This window comes from Barbus barbus (genome assembly GCF_936440315.1).
Source record: "Barbus barbus genome assembly, chromosome: 13".
Lineage (NCBI taxonomy): Eukaryota > Metazoa > Chordata > Actinopteri > Cypriniformes > Cyprinidae > Barbus > Barbus barbus.
In genome coordinates this window covers 212,501-231,516 of record NC_136741.1, presented here as the reverse complement: position 1 = coordinate 231,516, position 19,016 = coordinate 212,501, and the positions used below count along the sequence as shown (strand labels likewise).

The following is a 19,016-nucleotide window of genomic DNA, read 5'->3' as shown; positions in this document are numbered from 1 at the left end:
GCACATAAGTCTGAAGAACTGAATTTAGGTAAAGGGGGGCAGAGCCAGAGCAAACATTAATGCCTTGAATTGTATGCGAGCAGCTGTTGGTAGCCAGCGCAGACTGATGAACAGAGGTGTGATGTGCGATCTTTTCGGCTCATTAAAGATTATGATTCTTGAGGATGTCAACCTGACATTTCATTTACATTCACATATTTGGCAGACGATCTTATCCAAAACAACTGCATTGAGTCAGGTTATACATTTTTATCAATTCATGCTTTTCCTGTCAATCAAACCCATGAGCGTACAGGCACGAAACGTGAAGTTGCCATTCAAAGCAAAGTAGTGGAATTCATTTCAATCTACCGCTATGTTCACATCATTGTGATAAAACAAACTAACCAGTGTGATTCCATCTGGAGCCTTTAATATTTGATTCTGCTTGTCAAGAATGAGCAGTAGTAGATGTGACTGATGTCTCTCTCAGGTGGATCTGAATGAGGAGGAGACCATCCTGATCATCCGCCGCCTGCACAAGGTGCTCCGCCCCTTCCTGTTGCGCAGGCTGAAGAAGGAAGTGGAGGCGCAGCTGCCTGAGAAGGTGAATCGGACTGCAGTCTGTGTCTGTGTCATCGTCCCGGACAGATGAAGCATTGTGCTGTTTTATGTGCATGTGCAGGTGGAGTACGTGATCAAGTGTGACATGTCTGCGCTTCAGAGGGTCCTGTACCGACACATGCAGGCCAAAGGAGTGCTGCTGACTGACGGCTCCGAGAAGGACAAGAAGGTGAGGAAGAGGAGCTCTCTGTGCTGGAGATCATGTTCAGCTCGTCTGGATGCAGTCTGTGTGCCGCTGGATGTGTCGGGGTAAAGGTGTGCGTTTATGAACGTGTGTTTCAGGGTAAAGGCGGCACTAAGACTCTGATGAACACCATCATGCAGCTGAGGAAGATCTGCAATCACCCCTACATGTTCCAGCAGATCGAGGTGTGTTAGTGTGGCATTGGTCATCTGGTCAACGCGTTTCATTTCTTGTGTCGCTGAGCGTGATGTGCTGCTTTTGCAGGAGTCGTTTTCTGAGCATCTGGGTTTCACAGGAGGGATCGTTCAGGGGTGAGCAGTAGAAATGCTGTAGAATTATCTGTGACACATATTAGATGTCTCCAGCACTAAACCTTCCTCTCACGTCTGACCTGCAGGCCTGATTTATACCGCGCCTCGGGAAAGTTTGAGGTGCTGGATCGTATTTTGCCCAAATTACGAGCGTCCAATCACAAAGTGCTGCTCTTCTGCCAAATGACGTCTCTGATGACCATAATGGAGGATTATTTCGCTTACCGCAGCTTTAAATACCTGCGTCTGGATGGTGAGCTTGTGTTTCTCTTCATCTGTAGTTTGTGGTGTTTGTGAAGTATAGCATGATTATGAGTATTATTGCTCATGATGCTCTGGACAAACCTCGTCCTGCTGCGTCTGAATGATTCCTCAGAGCATGTGTGTCGTTGAGGCTTCTTCACTATATTTGGCGTGCTGTCTGAGAAGTGGGGGGGCTCCGAGCTCGGAATATTGCCAAACCCAGAGAATCCAGAGCTGGGACAGGAATAGTTAGGAGGGATGCCGGAAAACTGTCGTAGCACAGATGTGAGCTGGCTGCATATACAGTTGTGCTCATAAATTTACATACCCCTTGCAGAATATGCAAAATGTTAATAATTTTAACCAAATAAGAGGGATCATGACAATTGCATGTTATTGTTTATTTAATACTCTCCTGAATAAGCTATTTCACATAACAGATGCTTATATATTCTCCACAAGACAAAATAACTGAATTTATAAAAAATGACCCTGTTCAAAAGTTTACATTCCCTTGAATCTTAATAATCTGTGTTGTTTCCTGAATGATTCACGACTGTTTTTATATTTTGTGATGGTTATTCACGAGTCCCTCGTTGGTTCTGAGCAGTTCATCTGCCTGCTGTTCTTCAGAAAAATCCTCCAGCTCCTGCACTTTCGTTGGTTTTCCAGCATCTTCTGCATATTTGAACCCTTTCCAAAAGTGACTGTATGATTTTAAGATCCATCTTTTCACACTGAGGGCAGTTGGGGGAACCTCATGCACAACTATTATATAAGATGAAAACATTTACTGATGCTCAAGAAGGCAACACAATGCTTTAAGAGCTGGGGGTGTAAACTATTTGAATGGAAGGATCAGGCTAAATTTGTTAAGAGTATTAAAAAAAAATAACATGACATTTTCATGATCCCTCTTTTTTAGTTAAAATTTAGTTAAAACATATTTGCATATTCTGCAAGGGGTATGTAATCTTATGATCACAACTGTATATAATATAAGGGGGAAAGGGAAGTGGTGTGTGGCCAACTATGGTGAGCCATACTCAGTATTTGTGCTCTGCATGTAACCCATCCAAGTGTACACTCAGTAGTGAACATACACCCGGAGCAGTGGGCATTTATGCTGTGGCGCCCGGGGAGCAGTTGTGGGTTCAGTGTCTTGCTCAAGGGCACCTCAGTCGTGGTATTGAGGGTGGAGAGAGCGCTGGACATTCACTCCCCCCACCTACAATCCCTGCCGGCCCGAGACTCAAACCCACAACCTTTGGATTACGAGTCCGACTCTCTAACTATTAGGCCACGACTGCCTCTAAAATAAATAAATAAAATATATTTACTATCATGCTAATTAAGTTGACTATCTGAACGCACTCCTCCCGAAACATCATATAGTGTGAATGTTTAGAGCTCCAAACGTGTCCTGACACCAGGATATGATGAGACATGAGCCTCTACTGACTCAGGAACAGTGTTGGGCTCGTTACTCAAAAAATGTAATTTATTACTCGTTACTAGTTTTTCCTTTCAAAAGTAATATTATTACTTATTACTTTCTGGCAACAGTAATTAGTTACACTACTAATTACATTACTTTTCTTTCATGCCCGACAGAAGTTGTAATTGCGTATCTTCTAAAATTTTACTAACAATATATTTCTGCCTCATCATTTGAGCAAAATCCACATTGGTTCAGAAGTGATTACAAACACTGATTGATAGTGACGTTTAAGTAAAAGTGTTGTTGTATTAATTTGTCATGTGTAGCTTGAAGCTAATTGTAGCTATAATTTCTCTGTTACCATATACGATTATATTCCATTATGTATTTGTAACATTTGGACCAATCAAACACAACTATTTGTTATATTTAACAAATAATCTCTTATGCCCCTCACCTAACCCAAAAGGCCAACTATGAGGGTCTGTGGACCCTTCCCCTGAAATGCCTCTAACACCTAAGAAAGGCAGAACAGGCCTCTGGTTCCATGGCAACCCATCTGATAACACTTGAGCTCTGCTGTTCATTCCTGGATTATTTGCTTGAAAAGACCGTTGCTGTTCACCAATGTTTCCCTACTGATACTGAGCTCAGCTATCCATTAAATCTATCTAGTCAGTCTCTGTCTTGTTTTTCTTTAACGTCCCCATACTCTGTCTCTAAACTAATCTTGAAATCCAGCTCTTCATCCTGTCACCTTGATCCTGCCCCTACTTCTCTCCTGAAACTTTGCCATTCTGCCATCTCTGCACCCATCTCTCACCTTATCAATGCATCACTTACCTCTGCTTCATTTCCTCTACCACTCAAAACTGCTGTTGTTACCCCTGTTCTCAAGAAGCCCAACCTTGACCCCTCGATTCTATCTAATTACCGTCCTATTTCAAATTTACCCTTCATAGCTAAACTACTGGAAAGCACTGTTGCTGCCCAACTCCAGTCTTTTCTAGTTGAAAATAATCTCTTTGATCCTTTTCAATCTGGTTTTCGCCCACTCCATAGTACTGAAACTGCACTTGTAAAAGGTAGTGAATGATCTACTGCTTTCTGGTGACTCTGGTTCTCTGTCTATACTTCTGTTACTCGACCTCAGTTCTGCCTTCGATACCGTTTCCCATGAATTACTTATTTCTCATCTCTCTGATCTGGGTATCTCTGGTACTGCTCTTTCCTGGTTTCTTTCCTATCTCTCTGACAGACAATTCTACATTTCCGTTAAGGATTTTCGATCGCCTGCTGTCCCCCTGAAGCGAGGTGTTCCCCAGGGGTCCGTTCTTGGCCCATTATTATTCACAATTTACATAATACCACTTGGTCAGATTTTACAACGTCATGGTCTTAATTATCATTTTTACGCTGATGACATTCAACTTTACTCTATCTGTACACCTGCTCTACCTGCCCAAATTTATAAAATCTCTGCTTGTGTGAAAGACATAAAAGATTGGCTTAATTTAAATTTTCTGCAACTTAACACAAACAAAACTGAGATCATTTTTATTGGAACTCCTACACTTACCAGCAGTGTTTCTACCAATTTCACCTGTGAGATTGCAGGCTCTCCCATCAAATCTTCCAGTATTGTTAAAAATTTAGGTGTAATCTTTGACTCCACACTCTCCTTTCAGTCTCATATTAACTTCATCACTAAATCTGCATTCTTTCATTTACGCCGCATTGCCCAACTCCGTCCTTTCCTCAGTACCATAGATGCTGAAACGATTATCCATGCATTTGTTTCATCACGTCTTGATTACTGTAATGACCTCTTCATTGGTTTACCCGCCAGCTCCATCTCTAGATTACAATACATTCAAAACTCTGCTGCTAGAATACTCACTCATACCAAACGTTCTGCTCACATCACCCCAATTTTGTATGATCTCCACTGGCTCCCAGTTGCCTACCGTATTAAATTCAAAATTCTCCTGCTCGCTTTTAAGTCCTTGCATGGCTTAGCTCCCCCTTATCTGTGTAATTTGCTTGTTCCCTACACCCCGACTCGTTCACTACGTTCCTCTGACTCTGGCCTTCTCGTTGTCCCTCGGCACCGCCTTTCTTCAATGGGGGGCAGATCATTCAGTATTATTGCACCCAAACTCTGGAATTCCCTCCCTCGCTCACTTTGCTGTATTAACAATATCTCAGAATTTAAATCACTACTCAAAACTCACTTGTTTTCTGAATGCTATACCTTTGATTACTGATACCATGCTTTGTCTAATGAGCTTGTTCTTTTCATGCTTTGTCGCTTCAGTCTGCTCTGCTTTGTATTTGTATTTTTGTTATGCTTGACTCTTTATCGGTATGTTGCCCTGTCCATATAATGCTCCTTTACTGTATCTATACTTATTGTATCCATCTATGCTTACGTGAATTGTCTCTTCTTTGTTAAATGTACATTGTGAAGTGTCCTTGAGCACTGGAAAGGCGCTATATAAATAAAACTTATTATTATTATTATTATTATTAACACTTGTTTTATTGCTCAAAGGAATGCAGGCAGAGCAACTCACTTCATTTCCCCTTAGGAAAGAGACATTAGGCCATAAAAATTGACTCTTCTCTAATTAATTCATAGAAAAACCTTTCTTTGAATGAACACACATACCTTCAGGTCATTGTGTATATTATTACTGTTCTTGTATATGTTTTTGTGTATTGTATCCTGTTTTATGCATGCTTATGATAGAACACTAGTTAATATTACCTCATGTATATCATGTTTGGTCTCTATCAATTCGTCTTCGGATGATCTAATTGAGAGTGTATATTTTATGTCGATACCTATGCAACCTATGTGTTCTAAGAATCTTTAATAGTTTGTATATCAACTTCCAATCCAGTTCATATGCAAATTACTGTGCATGGAGGCAAAGAGTCGTAAACTTTCCCTCCAAAAGTTCAAGTCACCATAGGCTCTTTGACTCCCAGAGGTGTGCCCTCTATAGCAGATAAAGCTCTCACATCATGTGACGCTCCGGCAGTCTGCGGTTATGTTCGATCCTAGGAGGATGTGAGCTAGAATTCTTCTGGACCCTTAGGTTTTGTGCCAGGCCTTGTGGCCTTGACTTTCCATTCAACCAAAGCTCCTCGGACCTCAGCAGATCTCTTTCTTAGCTCTTTTTCACTTTCTACCTGGAAGAACATTTCTACCTCAGAACATCTTTGGAATTCATCGCTCTTCAACCCAGAAGAACGTGATCGGGAGTCCAAAACCATGAAACCATTAAGACTTTCATCTGAGACTGCATTCCAGACACTCGTCACAACCAAGGCCATGCAAGTATCGTACATTTAACTAAACGAAACAGAGGTTTAGTATAAGTTATAGAACCCGTTATAACCGGCGCTGATGGTTTTACTCAGGTGGTTAAATGACTCTTTCTGTAACTGCATTCTCTGGTTTTCCTGATGGTTTCATCCATCAACTCTCATTTGCCCTTTCCCCATGTATGAGTGAATGTATGTTTGTTTGTTTGTTAGACTAGTCTGTGTTAGTGTTTAGTTAATAAAACTCTTGTGCACAAATTACATGAGTTTCTGATTCTGCCTTGGGGAATTAATGACCCTTTACGATTTTTGATCCTTACTACATGCTCTAATGTATTAATACTTAGGAAAGTATTTTCTGTGGCCAAGAAAATATCCTTTCTTAGAGTTGATATGAATCAGTTTAGATGATGGCAATTTAATTCTGCTACAGTTATTACTGTCAGCTGATGTAAATAATTGTAATTAATCATAATTAATTGTAATTATTTATATACAATTCGCTTTTGAGCTTATAAATTGCTACATATTTTATCAAAAGAAATCACATAAGTTCATAAGAAATAGTTTTTCGTTTTCTAAAAAGATTTTATACAATTTATATCAGGACCAGAGGGATGAGGGCAAGCCGTGTAACACCAGAGTAAAGTAATGCCACGGCTTACACATCAGTGTTCAGATCATCTTTTCTCCTGACAAAATCAATTGGGGCATCAAAATTGAGGCATCAAAAGTAACTAAGTAACGAGCTGTTTTATGGATGGTAACTGTAATATTAGTACTGAAATCTTTATATTGTTATAGTAAGTAGTTACTGCCCAACACTGCTCAGGAATATGTTAAAGACTCCATTATCGTGGCTAACCCCAACTCAGAGAAGACTAATGATAGAAATGATATTTGCTTGAGCGTGTGTTTGTGTGTTTTAGGCACGACTAAAGCAGAGGATCGTGGGATGCTGCTGAAGACCTTCAATGATCCAGCCTCTCAGTACTTCATATTCCTGTTGAGCACCAGAGCGGGTGGACTGGGCCTCAATCTGCAGAGCGCCGACACGGTCATCATATTCGACAGTGACTGGAACCCTCATCAGGTACCCACCATCACCATCATCATCAGCTTGGGACGCTGGTCTCATGTTCTCATGTTCTGCAGGACCTCCAGGCGCAGGATCGAGCTCACCGCATCGGTCAGCAGAACGAGGTGCGGGTTCTGCGGCTCTGTACCGTCAACAGCGTCGAGGAGAAGATCCTGGCAGCCGCTAAATACAAGCTGAACGTGGACCAGAAGGTGATCCAGGCTGGCATGTTCGACCAGAAGTCATCAAGTCACGAGCGCCGAGCGTTTCTGCAGGCCATTCTGGAGCACGAGGAGCAAGACGAGGTCAGGAGTTTCATTCGCTCCGCATCAACCACGTTCACATGAACGGGGAAGTCGTGGCCTAATGGTTAGAGAGTCGGACTCGTAATCCAAAGGTTGCGGGTTCGAGTCTCGGGCCGGCAGGGATTGTAGGTGGGGGGAGTGAATGTCCAGCGCTCTCTCCACCCTCAATACCACGACTGAGGTGCCCTTGAGCAAGACACCGAACCCCCAACTGCTCCCCGGGCGCCGCAGCATAAATGGCTGCCCACTGCTCCGGGTGTGTGTTCACGGTGTGTGTGTGTTCACTGCTGTGTGTGTGCACGTTGGATGGGTTAAATGCAGAGCACGAATGGCAGTATGTCACTTCACACTTCACGTATGAACTAGACTATTCCAATATTAAAGGGGTCATGACATGAGAAACCAAATTTGCCTTGATACATCCTTGATCTTTTGACACAGAAGAGGTCTTTGTGTGCTTAATACATCCTGCAAGTTTCATAACTTAAAATGTCTTTCATAACTTAACGCACCTTATCAATAAAAAATAATTTATGTAATAACCCTCAGAAAACGGCTCGTTTGGTGATGTCACTCGGTCGCAGTCATTTGCATAAACACGCCTCCAGAGCAGCAGATCGACGAATAGTCTTTTTCTCCCAATAGGCCCCGCCCACTGTCGTTCAGTTGCTAACGGCTTGATCGTGCTAAATGCAAGTGTTGCGTCACGTCAAAGGCTAATAGAAATCACAATCACTGTGCTATCTTGTCTACACTGGATACAGTAAACCGATATGAGTCTGTCATCAAAACAAATTAGTGAAAGAACGCTTGCTTTTTACAGATATCAGAAGGATCCCAGCGTAAGTGTCACGGAATGAATGGGTAGCAAAGACTCAAGTGCAATAAATGGATTTATTTAACCAAAAATATAAAATAACAAAAAACAGCAACAAAACCACCCCAAAGGGGAATGATAAATATAAACAGGGAAAAATACCAGGAACAGGGTAACTGGCAGGCATACAAACAGAGTGAGACACATCAGCCCAGGACAGCAAACAAAGGGAGCATAAGTAGGGATCCGAATTACAAGTGAATAAGGGAACAGGGCTGGAAGCAACTGAATCAATGAACAGATAACGAGAGGGGCAGGGTAGAGCACATGCACAAATAAAACAGAACCCAAGTGCTCACCATAAAGACAGACAGTGACGTAAGACACAAGCGCACGGTGAGTGAATGAACACTTCAACCGTGCACTCACACTGAAGGACAGTACATGGAGCGTGAGTGTCCGAACCCCGGCACGCAAACCGAATCCGAACTTGAATCCAGTGCCGAGACCCGAACACCACGCTCCACACCAACAACAAGTCACAAAGATGAGAGGGAACACTGCTCGAGCCCGCTCGAACCCCGCGCTCACAATATCAGAACCCATAGGGAAGAGACATGAGGGACACTAAACACCAGAAAAAACATACAAACAACAAACAGACTGGAGAGAAAAAGAAAACACAATGCAAACAGATAAAATACAAAACCTTACACAGTGCAGTATAGGTAGGGGGGAGGGAGGGGGGAAACGAGTCAGAGACAGATCTGGGGAAACAGGCCAGGGCGGGAAGAGTGGGTTGAACCAGGGAGGGTCGGAAGGCCCAGGAATCCATGACCAGGGGGGAGCGGGAGGGTTGCACCAGAGGAGCTCCCGCCTATATTGACCCCCGGCGGACAGCCAGGGTGATGCGGGTGGGACAGACCAGGGGGGTTCAGGATAAAAAATAAAAACAATTGTCTTAATGGCCACCTTGGCCAGGATAGGGCAGTCAAAGAGTTCAGGAATGGCCTCCAATTTTGAACATAGTGAGCGGTCACTGTCGTCTCAGGAGTTTCGTGAGCGGGCACCGCCGCTTCGGGAGCATTGTAAGCTGGCACCGCCGACCTCGGGAGGATCGTGAGCGGGCACGGCCGCCTCGGGAGGATCGTGAGCGGGCACCGCCGCCTCGGGAGGATCGTGAACGGGCACCGCCGCCTCGGGAGGACTGTAAGTGGGAACCTCCACCTCGGGAGGATTGTGACAGGCACCGCCACATCAGGAGGATTGTGAGAGGGAACCGCCGCCTTGGGGGGAGCCGGTCTTGGAATGCCAGCTGCCCGTACTGATCTCATGGGTGGATCCTCCAGCTTGCGCGCCAGCCCGGTAAAGCCAGGGAGTTAATGAAAAGTTCTGGGCACTGTTAACACAACGGGTTAAGAATGACTGGGACCTGGCAGAATGACTGGTCAACTCCTCCATCTCCAGATCTCACTCCCAGTAGGCGATCACATGGTCCACTAGATCCCAGTAGAACCACGTCCTGAGATCGCCCAGCCTGTCCCAGCTGACGGGTTTATCCAAGCCTGCCAGATAGAGATAATTCAGAGTTGCAGCAGTGAGCCCTAGCCCTTGGGCTGCATCATAGAGGGCCTCTGCGTACAAACCCAATGCATGGCCGCTCTGTTGGCAGAGATGCAGTCTCCAGGTTTGGGCTGGCTTGGAATGGTCGAGGCACTGCTTCAAGTCCGTGAAAAAATTAAAAGAATAAACCTCCATCCTGCTGAGACTTCTTGTGGCTGATGTGTTCTGTCACGCAATGAATGGGTAGCGAAAACTCAAGTGCAATAAATTAATTTATTTAACCAAAAATATAAAATAACAAAAAACAGCAACAAAACCACCCCAAAGGGGGAGACCAGAATGATAAATATAAACAGGGAAAAATACCAGGAACAGGGTAACGGGCAGGCATACAAACAGAGTGAGACGAATCAGCCCAGGACAGCAAACAAAGGGAGCATAAGTAGGGATCTGAATTACAAATGAATAAGGGAACAGGGCTGGAAGCAACTGAATCAATGAATGGATAACGAGAGGGGTGGGGTAACACGATAGACATGAGCACATGGCACGAATAACAAAACAAACCCCATGTGCTCACAAGAAAGACAGACAGTGACATAAGACACAAGCGCCCGGTGAGTGAATGAACACTTCAACCGTGCACTCACACTGACGGACAGTACATGGAGCGTGAGTGTCCGAACCCCGGCACGCAAACCGAATCCAAACTTGAATCCAGTGCCGAGACCCAAACACCACGCTCCACACCAACAACAAGTCACAAAGACTAGAGGGAACACGGCTCGAGCCCGCTCGAACCCCGCGCTCACAAATCAGAAATCATAGGGAAGAGCGCGTAGCTCGAGCGAGCACGAAACCGCACCCCCTCACACAGACAGGACACAGGGACTGTCAGAGCCCTGTCACCAAATTACCAAATAATCCAGATCGCTGTGACAGGACCCCGACAGTAAGGAACAAGTGGATAGTTTATTTGTAATGGCGTCCCGGATCGTGTCTGAGGATTGATCAGAGCATTGTGTTTTGTAATCAAGGCACAGTGTCATGGAGAGTTCACAAAGAATCATTTGTTGAAAGATGAAGCGGAACTAGATCTGACTGCAGCTGCATCACAAACCGTGAGTAAATTATTTCATAATGCTTTGTTTGGAAATGACCGTTTTATTTTGATCATGTTGTCAAAACACTCGAAACATGTAATAGTGAGGGGGCGTTGATACTGTTTCTTATGTAATGACGTTAGCCAATCATAACAGAGGCCGATTACTGACCAGCCTTAAAGGACCCGCCCCTTAAAACAGGTCGCTTTAGACAGAGGGTCAGAATGAGGGTTGAAAATTATAATTTTTACACATTTATTTGTAGTTTTTTTGTGCAAAAAACTTTAGTAACATTATAAGAGAACCTCATGGAACATATTAAAATAACAAACAATGTCATGACCACTTTAAAGGGAATTTGCTTTTATTTTATTATCGAATGCATCATGAAAACTGCTGTAAACTGATTTAGTCAAATCCCAATGAGGCTAATGAGGAGGTATGATATTATCCTGAATATTGGGTCATGTAAACACCTTATTCAGAATATCAACTGTAACACAGTATTTTGCACATCCATACAAACGTAATTCTAGGAGTTATGAGGAAACTACATTTTTAAGATCTCAAACACATTTTGGAAGAGATTTGTCTTACAAACATAAGAAAAAGTGAGAATGAAATGAATCACTATAAAGATGTGTTTGCAAATGTTTACAAAGGTTTGTGAGGCCGGTTTTGTGCATAAATATAATAACATGGTTTTATTATGATCTGATGATAATAAGAGCATCTCTAGGATTGAGCGAGAGAATGTTGTTTTTTTAGAATATGCAGATCAAAACCTTCATGTAAACATGGTCATGAATGTTTTCTGTCTGTTCTGTTCCTCTGAAGCTCTTCTGATTGCTTGCATCTGTTTCTCCGTCAGGAAGAGGACGAGGTGCCGGACGATGAGACTGTAAATCAGATGATCGCCAGGAGTGAAGACGAGTTTGACCAGTTCATGGTATCATTTCACTTTCTCTAACACAGTCAGCATTGATCACCAAATCCAGATCGAATCCAAATGAGCTTCCACTGTCTCTTTGTTTCTGCGCAGCGCATGGATCTGGATCGCCGCCGCGAGGAAGCTCGCAATCCGAAGCGAAAGCCTCGTCTCATGGAGGAGGACGAGTTGCCCACGTGGATCATGAAAGATGACGCTGAGGTGGAAAGACTCACCTGTGAGGAAGAAGAGGAGAAGATGTTCGGCCGCGGCTCGCGTCAGAGGAAGGAGGTGGATTACAGCGACTCGCTCACAGAGAAACAGTGGCTAAAGGTCAGACTTCGCTTCATTCCCTCACCCATCTGTTTCTCTTCCTCTGCTGGACGTTTCTGAGCGATCCCTCTGTTCTCAGGCGATCGAGGATGGGACCCTGGAGGAGATCGAGGAGGAGGTGCGACACAAGAAAACGACTCGGAAGAGGAGGCGCGATCGGGATCCGGACGCCATCGCCTCCACTTCAGGCGCTCGCGGGGGACGAGAGAGAGACGACGACGGCAAAAGACAGAAGAAGCGAGGTCGCCCGCCATCTGAGAAGCTTTCGCCGAACCCTCCGTCGCTCACCAAGAAGATGAAGAAGATTGTGGACGCTGTTATTAAATATAAGGAGAAGTGAGTATCAGAGTGGTTTCCAGTAGAGGTTGAGGAAAGTACAGGCCAGAGCTGAGACAAATGGTAAAGTAGGACAGCTGATGGTTCTGGACCTGGGGACGGCTTCTTGTGTCATCAGGTGTTTCTCATGAACGTGGTTGTGTATGTCACTCACAGAACACAGCAGATCCTCCTGATGCCGAGAGCAGGTCCGTGATGTTGTTGATGATTGAGCGTTAGGCTGCTGCAGGTCTGTAACAGCAGGAGCTCTATCATACACCCAGCGCATTGTTGGCGCGTTGCTATTTTGAGGCAACTGAAATAGACTGCGCCATTGACCAACTAAAACCTGGTCTAAAGTCAATGGCACAGTATTTTTTGTTATTTAAAGAGCGCGTTAGTAATATGCACCTATAGGCGGGTCCACAACTCTGCTTCTTACACACTCAGGGCCGTGCAGCAGCACACAAACATGCCAAATATTAAAAATGAAAGGATTACAATGTAAAAGATTATTATTGTGTAGGCTACATAAATATAAAAATGCCTACATGTCATGATGGATAGTCATTGCATGTATCAGAATTAGGCTTGCGCACGAGCAGCTCCGTTACTCTCTGGAGACGCGTTCAGTCTGCGCTTGCCGTGTAAATAGCGAATCCGCCATGGTGGGAATGGGAGATGAGACTCTGATTGGTTTATTGCAGGTTATGCCCGAAACACACCCATTACTCATTAAGAGAATATGGACAACCCTTTTAGACCAGACGCCGAGCGCACCGACCGTTTTTAGTTTCTGCAAAAGTGGATTCGGACCCGTGCTATGGGCGCCTGCGCCTTGCGCTTTAGACCATCCACTTAGATCGTTAAAGTAGAGCCCCTGGTGTTTTCTCAGTGGTTACGTTTTCATGTTTTACTGCGTGATAAATATAAGAAGCACGGCACAGGGTTCATATGTATATTTACCCAGAAAGGGATCAATATTAATTCTGCAGTTTAAAACAAATAAAGAAACAGTGTAGGAGAGTGGTCATCATGTGCAAACAGTGGGAATCTCTATATTTGTGCAGTGTGTGCATGTAAAAAAATAATAATAATATTGCCATTTGAAGCTTGTGACATATAACACACACATCAGCCCTATCACTTTATCTAGCGTTCATGCAAACACTACATTCAGATTCATCAATCGCAATGAATTCAGTCCAATTGAAACAAAAATTGTGCATGAAAACATAGCCAGTGTCTGGTTATTTCTGGAGACTCTGGTCCGTCAGTGAAGGGTTGGAGGACGGGTCATAGGTCAGCTGGAGAGGAATTATTCCTCACTAAAGGTCCGTGACTGATGTGTGTTTGTCTGGTGCTGTTGTGAATGTTAGTAACGGCCGTCAGCTGAGCGAGGTGTTCATCCAGCTGCCGTCGCGCAAGGAGCTGCCCGAGTACTACGAGCTGATCCGCAAACCTGTGGACTTCAGGAAGATCAAGGTGAGTGTGTGGATCATAACGTTACTGAATCCTTGAACAGCGTCTGTGAGCGCAGCTTTCATTCCGTGCGTGTGTGTGTGTGTGAGCAGGAGCGCATCCGGAGCCATCGATACCGCAGCCTCAACGACCTGGAGAGAGACGTCATGCTGCTGTGCCAGAACGCTCAGACCTTCAACCTGGAGGGATCACTGGTCCGACACACACACACACACACACACACACACACACAGAACACATACATACACACGCACACACGTGCACACACAGAACACACACACACACACACACAGAACACACACACACAAAACTCACACTGGAAACACGCTGTTCTACAGATGTATGTGCTCCTGTGTGTCAGATCTATGAGGACTCTATCGTGCTGCAGTCTGTGTTCACCAGCCTGCGTCAGAAGATCGAGAGAGAGGAGGAGAGTGACGGAGAGGAGAGTGAGGAAGATGAAGAGGACGAAGGCTCTGATTCAGAGAGTCAGTCAAATAAAGGCAAAAATGCATGAAAATGTGTGAATAACATTTAGCTGGACGCCACCTGTAGAGAGGAACTACTGACCGTGTGTATCTCTATAACGTGTGTGTGTGTGTGTGTGTGTGTGTGTGTGTGCAGCTCGATCCGTGAAGGTGAAGATTAAACTGAGCCGTAAGGACAGAAGTGCAGAGCGTGGCAGAGGACGCAGGAGAACTGCGAGAACACGAGCAAAACCTGTCGTTAGCGACGATGACACAGATGATGAGCAGGAGGAGGTGACAAACACACACACTCTCACACACACACACACACACACACACACAGACATACACAGACATACAGGTTTCAAGGTTTCTGTGAATTGTGGGGACTTTCCATAGACTTCTATTACTTTTAAACTGACCAAACGCTAGGGATGGGACGATACACCTACCTCCCGATTCGATACTATCACGATACTTGGGTGCCGATACGATATGTATTTCGATTTTTTTAAAGAATTTCGATTCTACAAGTATTGCGATTCGACAATTTGTTGCAAATTTTGTTTGTTTGTTTGTTTTTAACTCTAGACCATGGGGGAAAGTTGAATGATACACTTGATATACAGACTGTCACAATAAAAAAAAACCCATATCTTAGCAGTCACTATTGCGATTCGATATATCAATTTATTGTAATTTTTGTTTGCTAATTAAAGACTAGACTATGGAAAATAGTTGATTATACCCTTAAAGAGACTATGTGATGAGTCATATTAACAAAAACAAGGCATCACATCTTTCTGAACTTTATTTCAGGAGCAAACACATACACGATGTATATTTAAAGTACTTTGACCCATGAAACTTTAAAGTACCAAAACCCTGAACTTGCACATGAATATAATATGTTCAACAAAACAAATGTTCAACAAAATGAGCAGAAAAAATACTTTCTGAAATAAAGTAAAGTGCTATGTTACTTTGCACACTGTTTCAGTCATGTTTAGTCATGTTTTCCCAGCAGTCTGGATTCAAAGCGTGAAGGTGGTTTAAAGGTATATAACGTCATCTAATCAGACGATCAGTGTATGCCATCAGAGCACCGCGAGAGCTACAGAGAACAGACGGCTCCCACTGATCCATGTATAACGACGGCTCCGCATGCTTTGGTGTCATACACTGATCGTCTGCGCGGTGCTGCTCCAAGTCCAACACACACCTATACATTTCACTCTCTGTTGGAATTACAAAGCGCTAACTTCTCCCCACCACCTCTGAGGAAAAATAAAATAATTAAATAAAAATCAATTCTGAGGTAAATCAATCGATTTTTAAATCGTTTTAAAAAGAATTGCGATAGTTAGGTGAATCGATTTTTTTTTTCTCCCACTCCTATCAAACAATATTTTCTGTCCCCTAACCCTAACCCTACCCCTTACAGAAAACCTGTCTGCATTCTTACACTTTCACATAAACATCATTTACTATCTTTAATCATTTTTTTTCCCTCGTGGGGACCACAGGCCGCCCCCCACAATGTCAAACATTTCAGGTTTTACTATCCTTGTGGAGACATTTGGTCTCTCTCTCACTCTCTCACACACACACACAAGCATGCGCACACGCACGCACACACACACACACACACACTAACACACCCATGGTGTGTACCCATGAGGACCTCAATTTAGGTCCCCACCATGACACGAGTCCCCATGAGTCTGTGTGTATTCAGGTTTAAGTCCCCACCAGGATATATACACCTGTACTGACACACTCACACACACTCACACACACACACTCACACACACGCAACTTAATTGAATCACATCAAACTACATTAATGAGGCGTGTACTGTTTAAATCACGTGTGTGTGTGTGTGACTCTCGTGTTTGTTCAGGATCGATCCAACAGCGCCAGTGAGGAAGAGCAGGGATGAATATACTACTAAAGATATGAACACACACCATACAGTAGAAGAACCCGGTCATCCCTTCATCAGCACCCAGAATAATCATGTGTTTCATCATTCGCTCGTGAAGGAAGGAGTCTCCGCCTGTACTTCAGACCTGGACGAGATGCTGTTTAGACCTCGTAACCTTTCTGTGACACTGAATATTAGATGTTGCTGTTCTAGAAGGGCAACATTTGTGACTATCTGTCAAATGATCTAGTAAAACCCCAGTAACCTGTCCGGTGATCGCACTAGTGTGTCATTAGCAGAACATTAGCATGTATAGTATAGATGTAATAGCTTAGAAGCTGCTTGTTATTATATGCTTATATGATCGTTTTGCTGTACAAGCTGTGTGTGTGTGTGTGTGTGTGTGTGTGTGTGTGTGTGCGCATTTTTATGTGGTTTATGAGGACACAAATGTGTATAATGACATGGGTATGACAGAGGTATTACAATATGAAGGTGGTTTATGAGGACACTGCCTATGTCCCCGTAATTCAAAAGGCTTAAAAAACATACTAAATGGTGTTTTTTTTGAAAATCTAAAAATGCACAAAGTCTCCTGTGAGGGCTAAGTTTAGGTGTAGGGTTGGTGTAGGGCAATAGCACACACAGTTTGTTCAGAATAAAAACCATTACGCCTATGGAGAGTCCCCATAAACCACAAAAACCAACGTGTGTGTGTGTGTGTGTGTGTGTGTGTGTGTTTGCGCTTCAAGACCAGCTTTAAGGCCGTTCACACACTGACCTGATGTTCATTCCCTTACATGAACTTGCGTAGATTAACGTTTTGTTTGAGCGTTTCTGTTTATTGATATTAAAGCAGGGTTTCTCTGCTCTGGCCCTGCAGACTTCAGCTTTGACCCTCATCAAACACAACTAAACAAACTAACGCAGGTCTCCAGGATTACTAGAGAGTGACAGTCAGGTGAGTTAGATCGAAGGAACTGAACTCTGCAGGACGGTGGATCTGGAGCCGTCAGCTGCTGCTCTTCATATCTATAACTAACTCTTTCTGCTGTTTTGACGGCTGATCTGCTCTGTTACTGTATGAATCATATTATTCCTGAAGTTTCTAGCGGCTCTTTAATGGCATGTGCTCTTACTGTAGTGAAAGTATGCTTGTGCGTGCAGATTTTCATTCACTAGATGAAACCCAATAAACATCACAATCTCATGTCTGTGTTTGTAGTTAGTGTAGTAAAACCATGGTTAATTTGTGGTCACCATGGTTTAACAATAATAACCATGGTTCTTTGGTTTTATTTGTAGTAAAGCCAAGGTTAATATCTGTAAGGGTTCTAAATGGCCGTCTGTCAGGCTGGAACAGAGAACAATCCCTCCACAAACTGCTGTATTAAACTCAGAAGCACCGGAACCTCTAGAATATCACTGTATGTTTAGAATGACCTCACAGGAATGACTAAAACAGACAAACACACTCGCAGTGTACAAACACTTATCTGCCAGGCAATGGTGATTTAGTGTGTAATATGGCACAATAACCACTAGGTGGCATTGATCAACAGTTTAAGCGTGTTCACTGCAGATTTGGAGGAAAACACACACACACACACACATGTTTGGAGTCTGATTGTTTACATCTGAAACACTGGATGTGATGATCATGTTGCTCTCACAAAAACACTGAAGAGAAACACTTCAGGAAACCCTCTAAACCACTGAAATCTGTTTTGTTGAAGTTAATATGACTGCTGCAGCTCATGTCACTGAAGGGATGAAGAAGATGATGATGATGAGTCTATCTCTCCACATCTAAACGCAGAAGGACGTCAAACATTGGCTCATTTTGACCAAACTCTTGTCTATCGAGCACAAACACGTTGAGTGTGATTTAAACTGATTCACAGTGTTTTTGACTCTTCGTGTAAAGTAAGATGTAATAAATAGTGAAGAGCAGTGTAGCTGATGTACAGTTCTGCTCATAAGTTTTCACCCCCCGGCTCTTAATGAATCGTATTTCCTTCTTAAGTGAATGTCAGTGAATGTTTCCATCTTTTGTAATAGCTGTGTTTGAGTCCAACAATTGTCCTCAGTGTGAAAAGATATATCTCAAAATCATACGATCACTGTTGGAAAGGGGTCAAACACACAAAAGATCCTGGAATCCAGAGCCAGTGCAGGAGCTGGAGGATTTTTCTGAAGATCAGCAGGCAGATGAACTGCTCATCAACAACTATCACAAAACATAAACACCACCGTGGATCATCCAGGTAACGACACACGGTATTATGATTAAAGGGTGTGTAAACATTTGAACAGATCATTTTTTTATCAATTCAGCTATTATATTGTCTTGTGAGGGTTTTATCACATAAGGGTCATTTTTTTAAAATCAGAATAAATAATCTTTCCATTGATGTATGGTTTGTTATGATAGGACAATATTTGTCTGAGATACAACTATTAGAAAATCTGGAATCTGAGGGAGCAAAAAAATCTAAATATTGAGAAAATCTCCTTTAAAGTTGTTCAAATGAAGTTCTTAGCAATGCATATTACTAATCAAAAATTAAGTTTTGATATAT

General features: G+C 43.3%; 1 protein-coding gene across 1 annotated transcript in view; it reads left to right on the top strand.

The window, feature by feature from the left end:
• Positions 1-17,643, top strand: part of LOC306878756 (transcription activator BRG1-like) — a gene marked incomplete at its 5' end in the record, with an annotated part of 36,982 nt that extends 19,339 nt beyond the window's left edge. Inside the window, 15 exons of the mRNA XM_079431272.1 lie at positions 473-586; positions 665-772; positions 886-972; positions 1,052-1,098; positions 1,185-1,351; positions 7,045-7,208; positions 7,271-7,498; positions 11,853-11,930; positions 12,024-12,242; positions 12,322-12,578; positions 13,937-14,042; positions 14,132-14,233; positions 14,401-14,527; positions 14,664-14,800; positions 16,411-17,643. Coding sequence (XP_079287398.1) covers positions 473-586; positions 665-772; positions 886-972; positions 1,052-1,098; positions 1,185-1,351; positions 7,045-7,208; positions 7,271-7,498; positions 11,853-11,930; positions 12,024-12,242; positions 12,322-12,578; positions 13,937-14,042; positions 14,132-14,233; positions 14,401-14,527; positions 14,664-14,800; positions 16,411-16,449 — 1,980 coding nt within the window. The 3' untranslated portion in view covers positions 16,450-17,643. The remainder of the gene's footprint in view (positions 1-472; positions 587-664; positions 773-885; positions 973-1,051; positions 1,099-1,184; positions 1,352-7,044; positions 7,209-7,270; positions 7,499-11,852; positions 11,931-12,023; positions 12,243-12,321; positions 12,579-13,936; positions 14,043-14,131; positions 14,234-14,400; positions 14,528-14,663; positions 14,801-16,410) is intronic.
• Between the last annotated feature and the right edge of the window lie 1,373 nt (positions 17,644-19,016).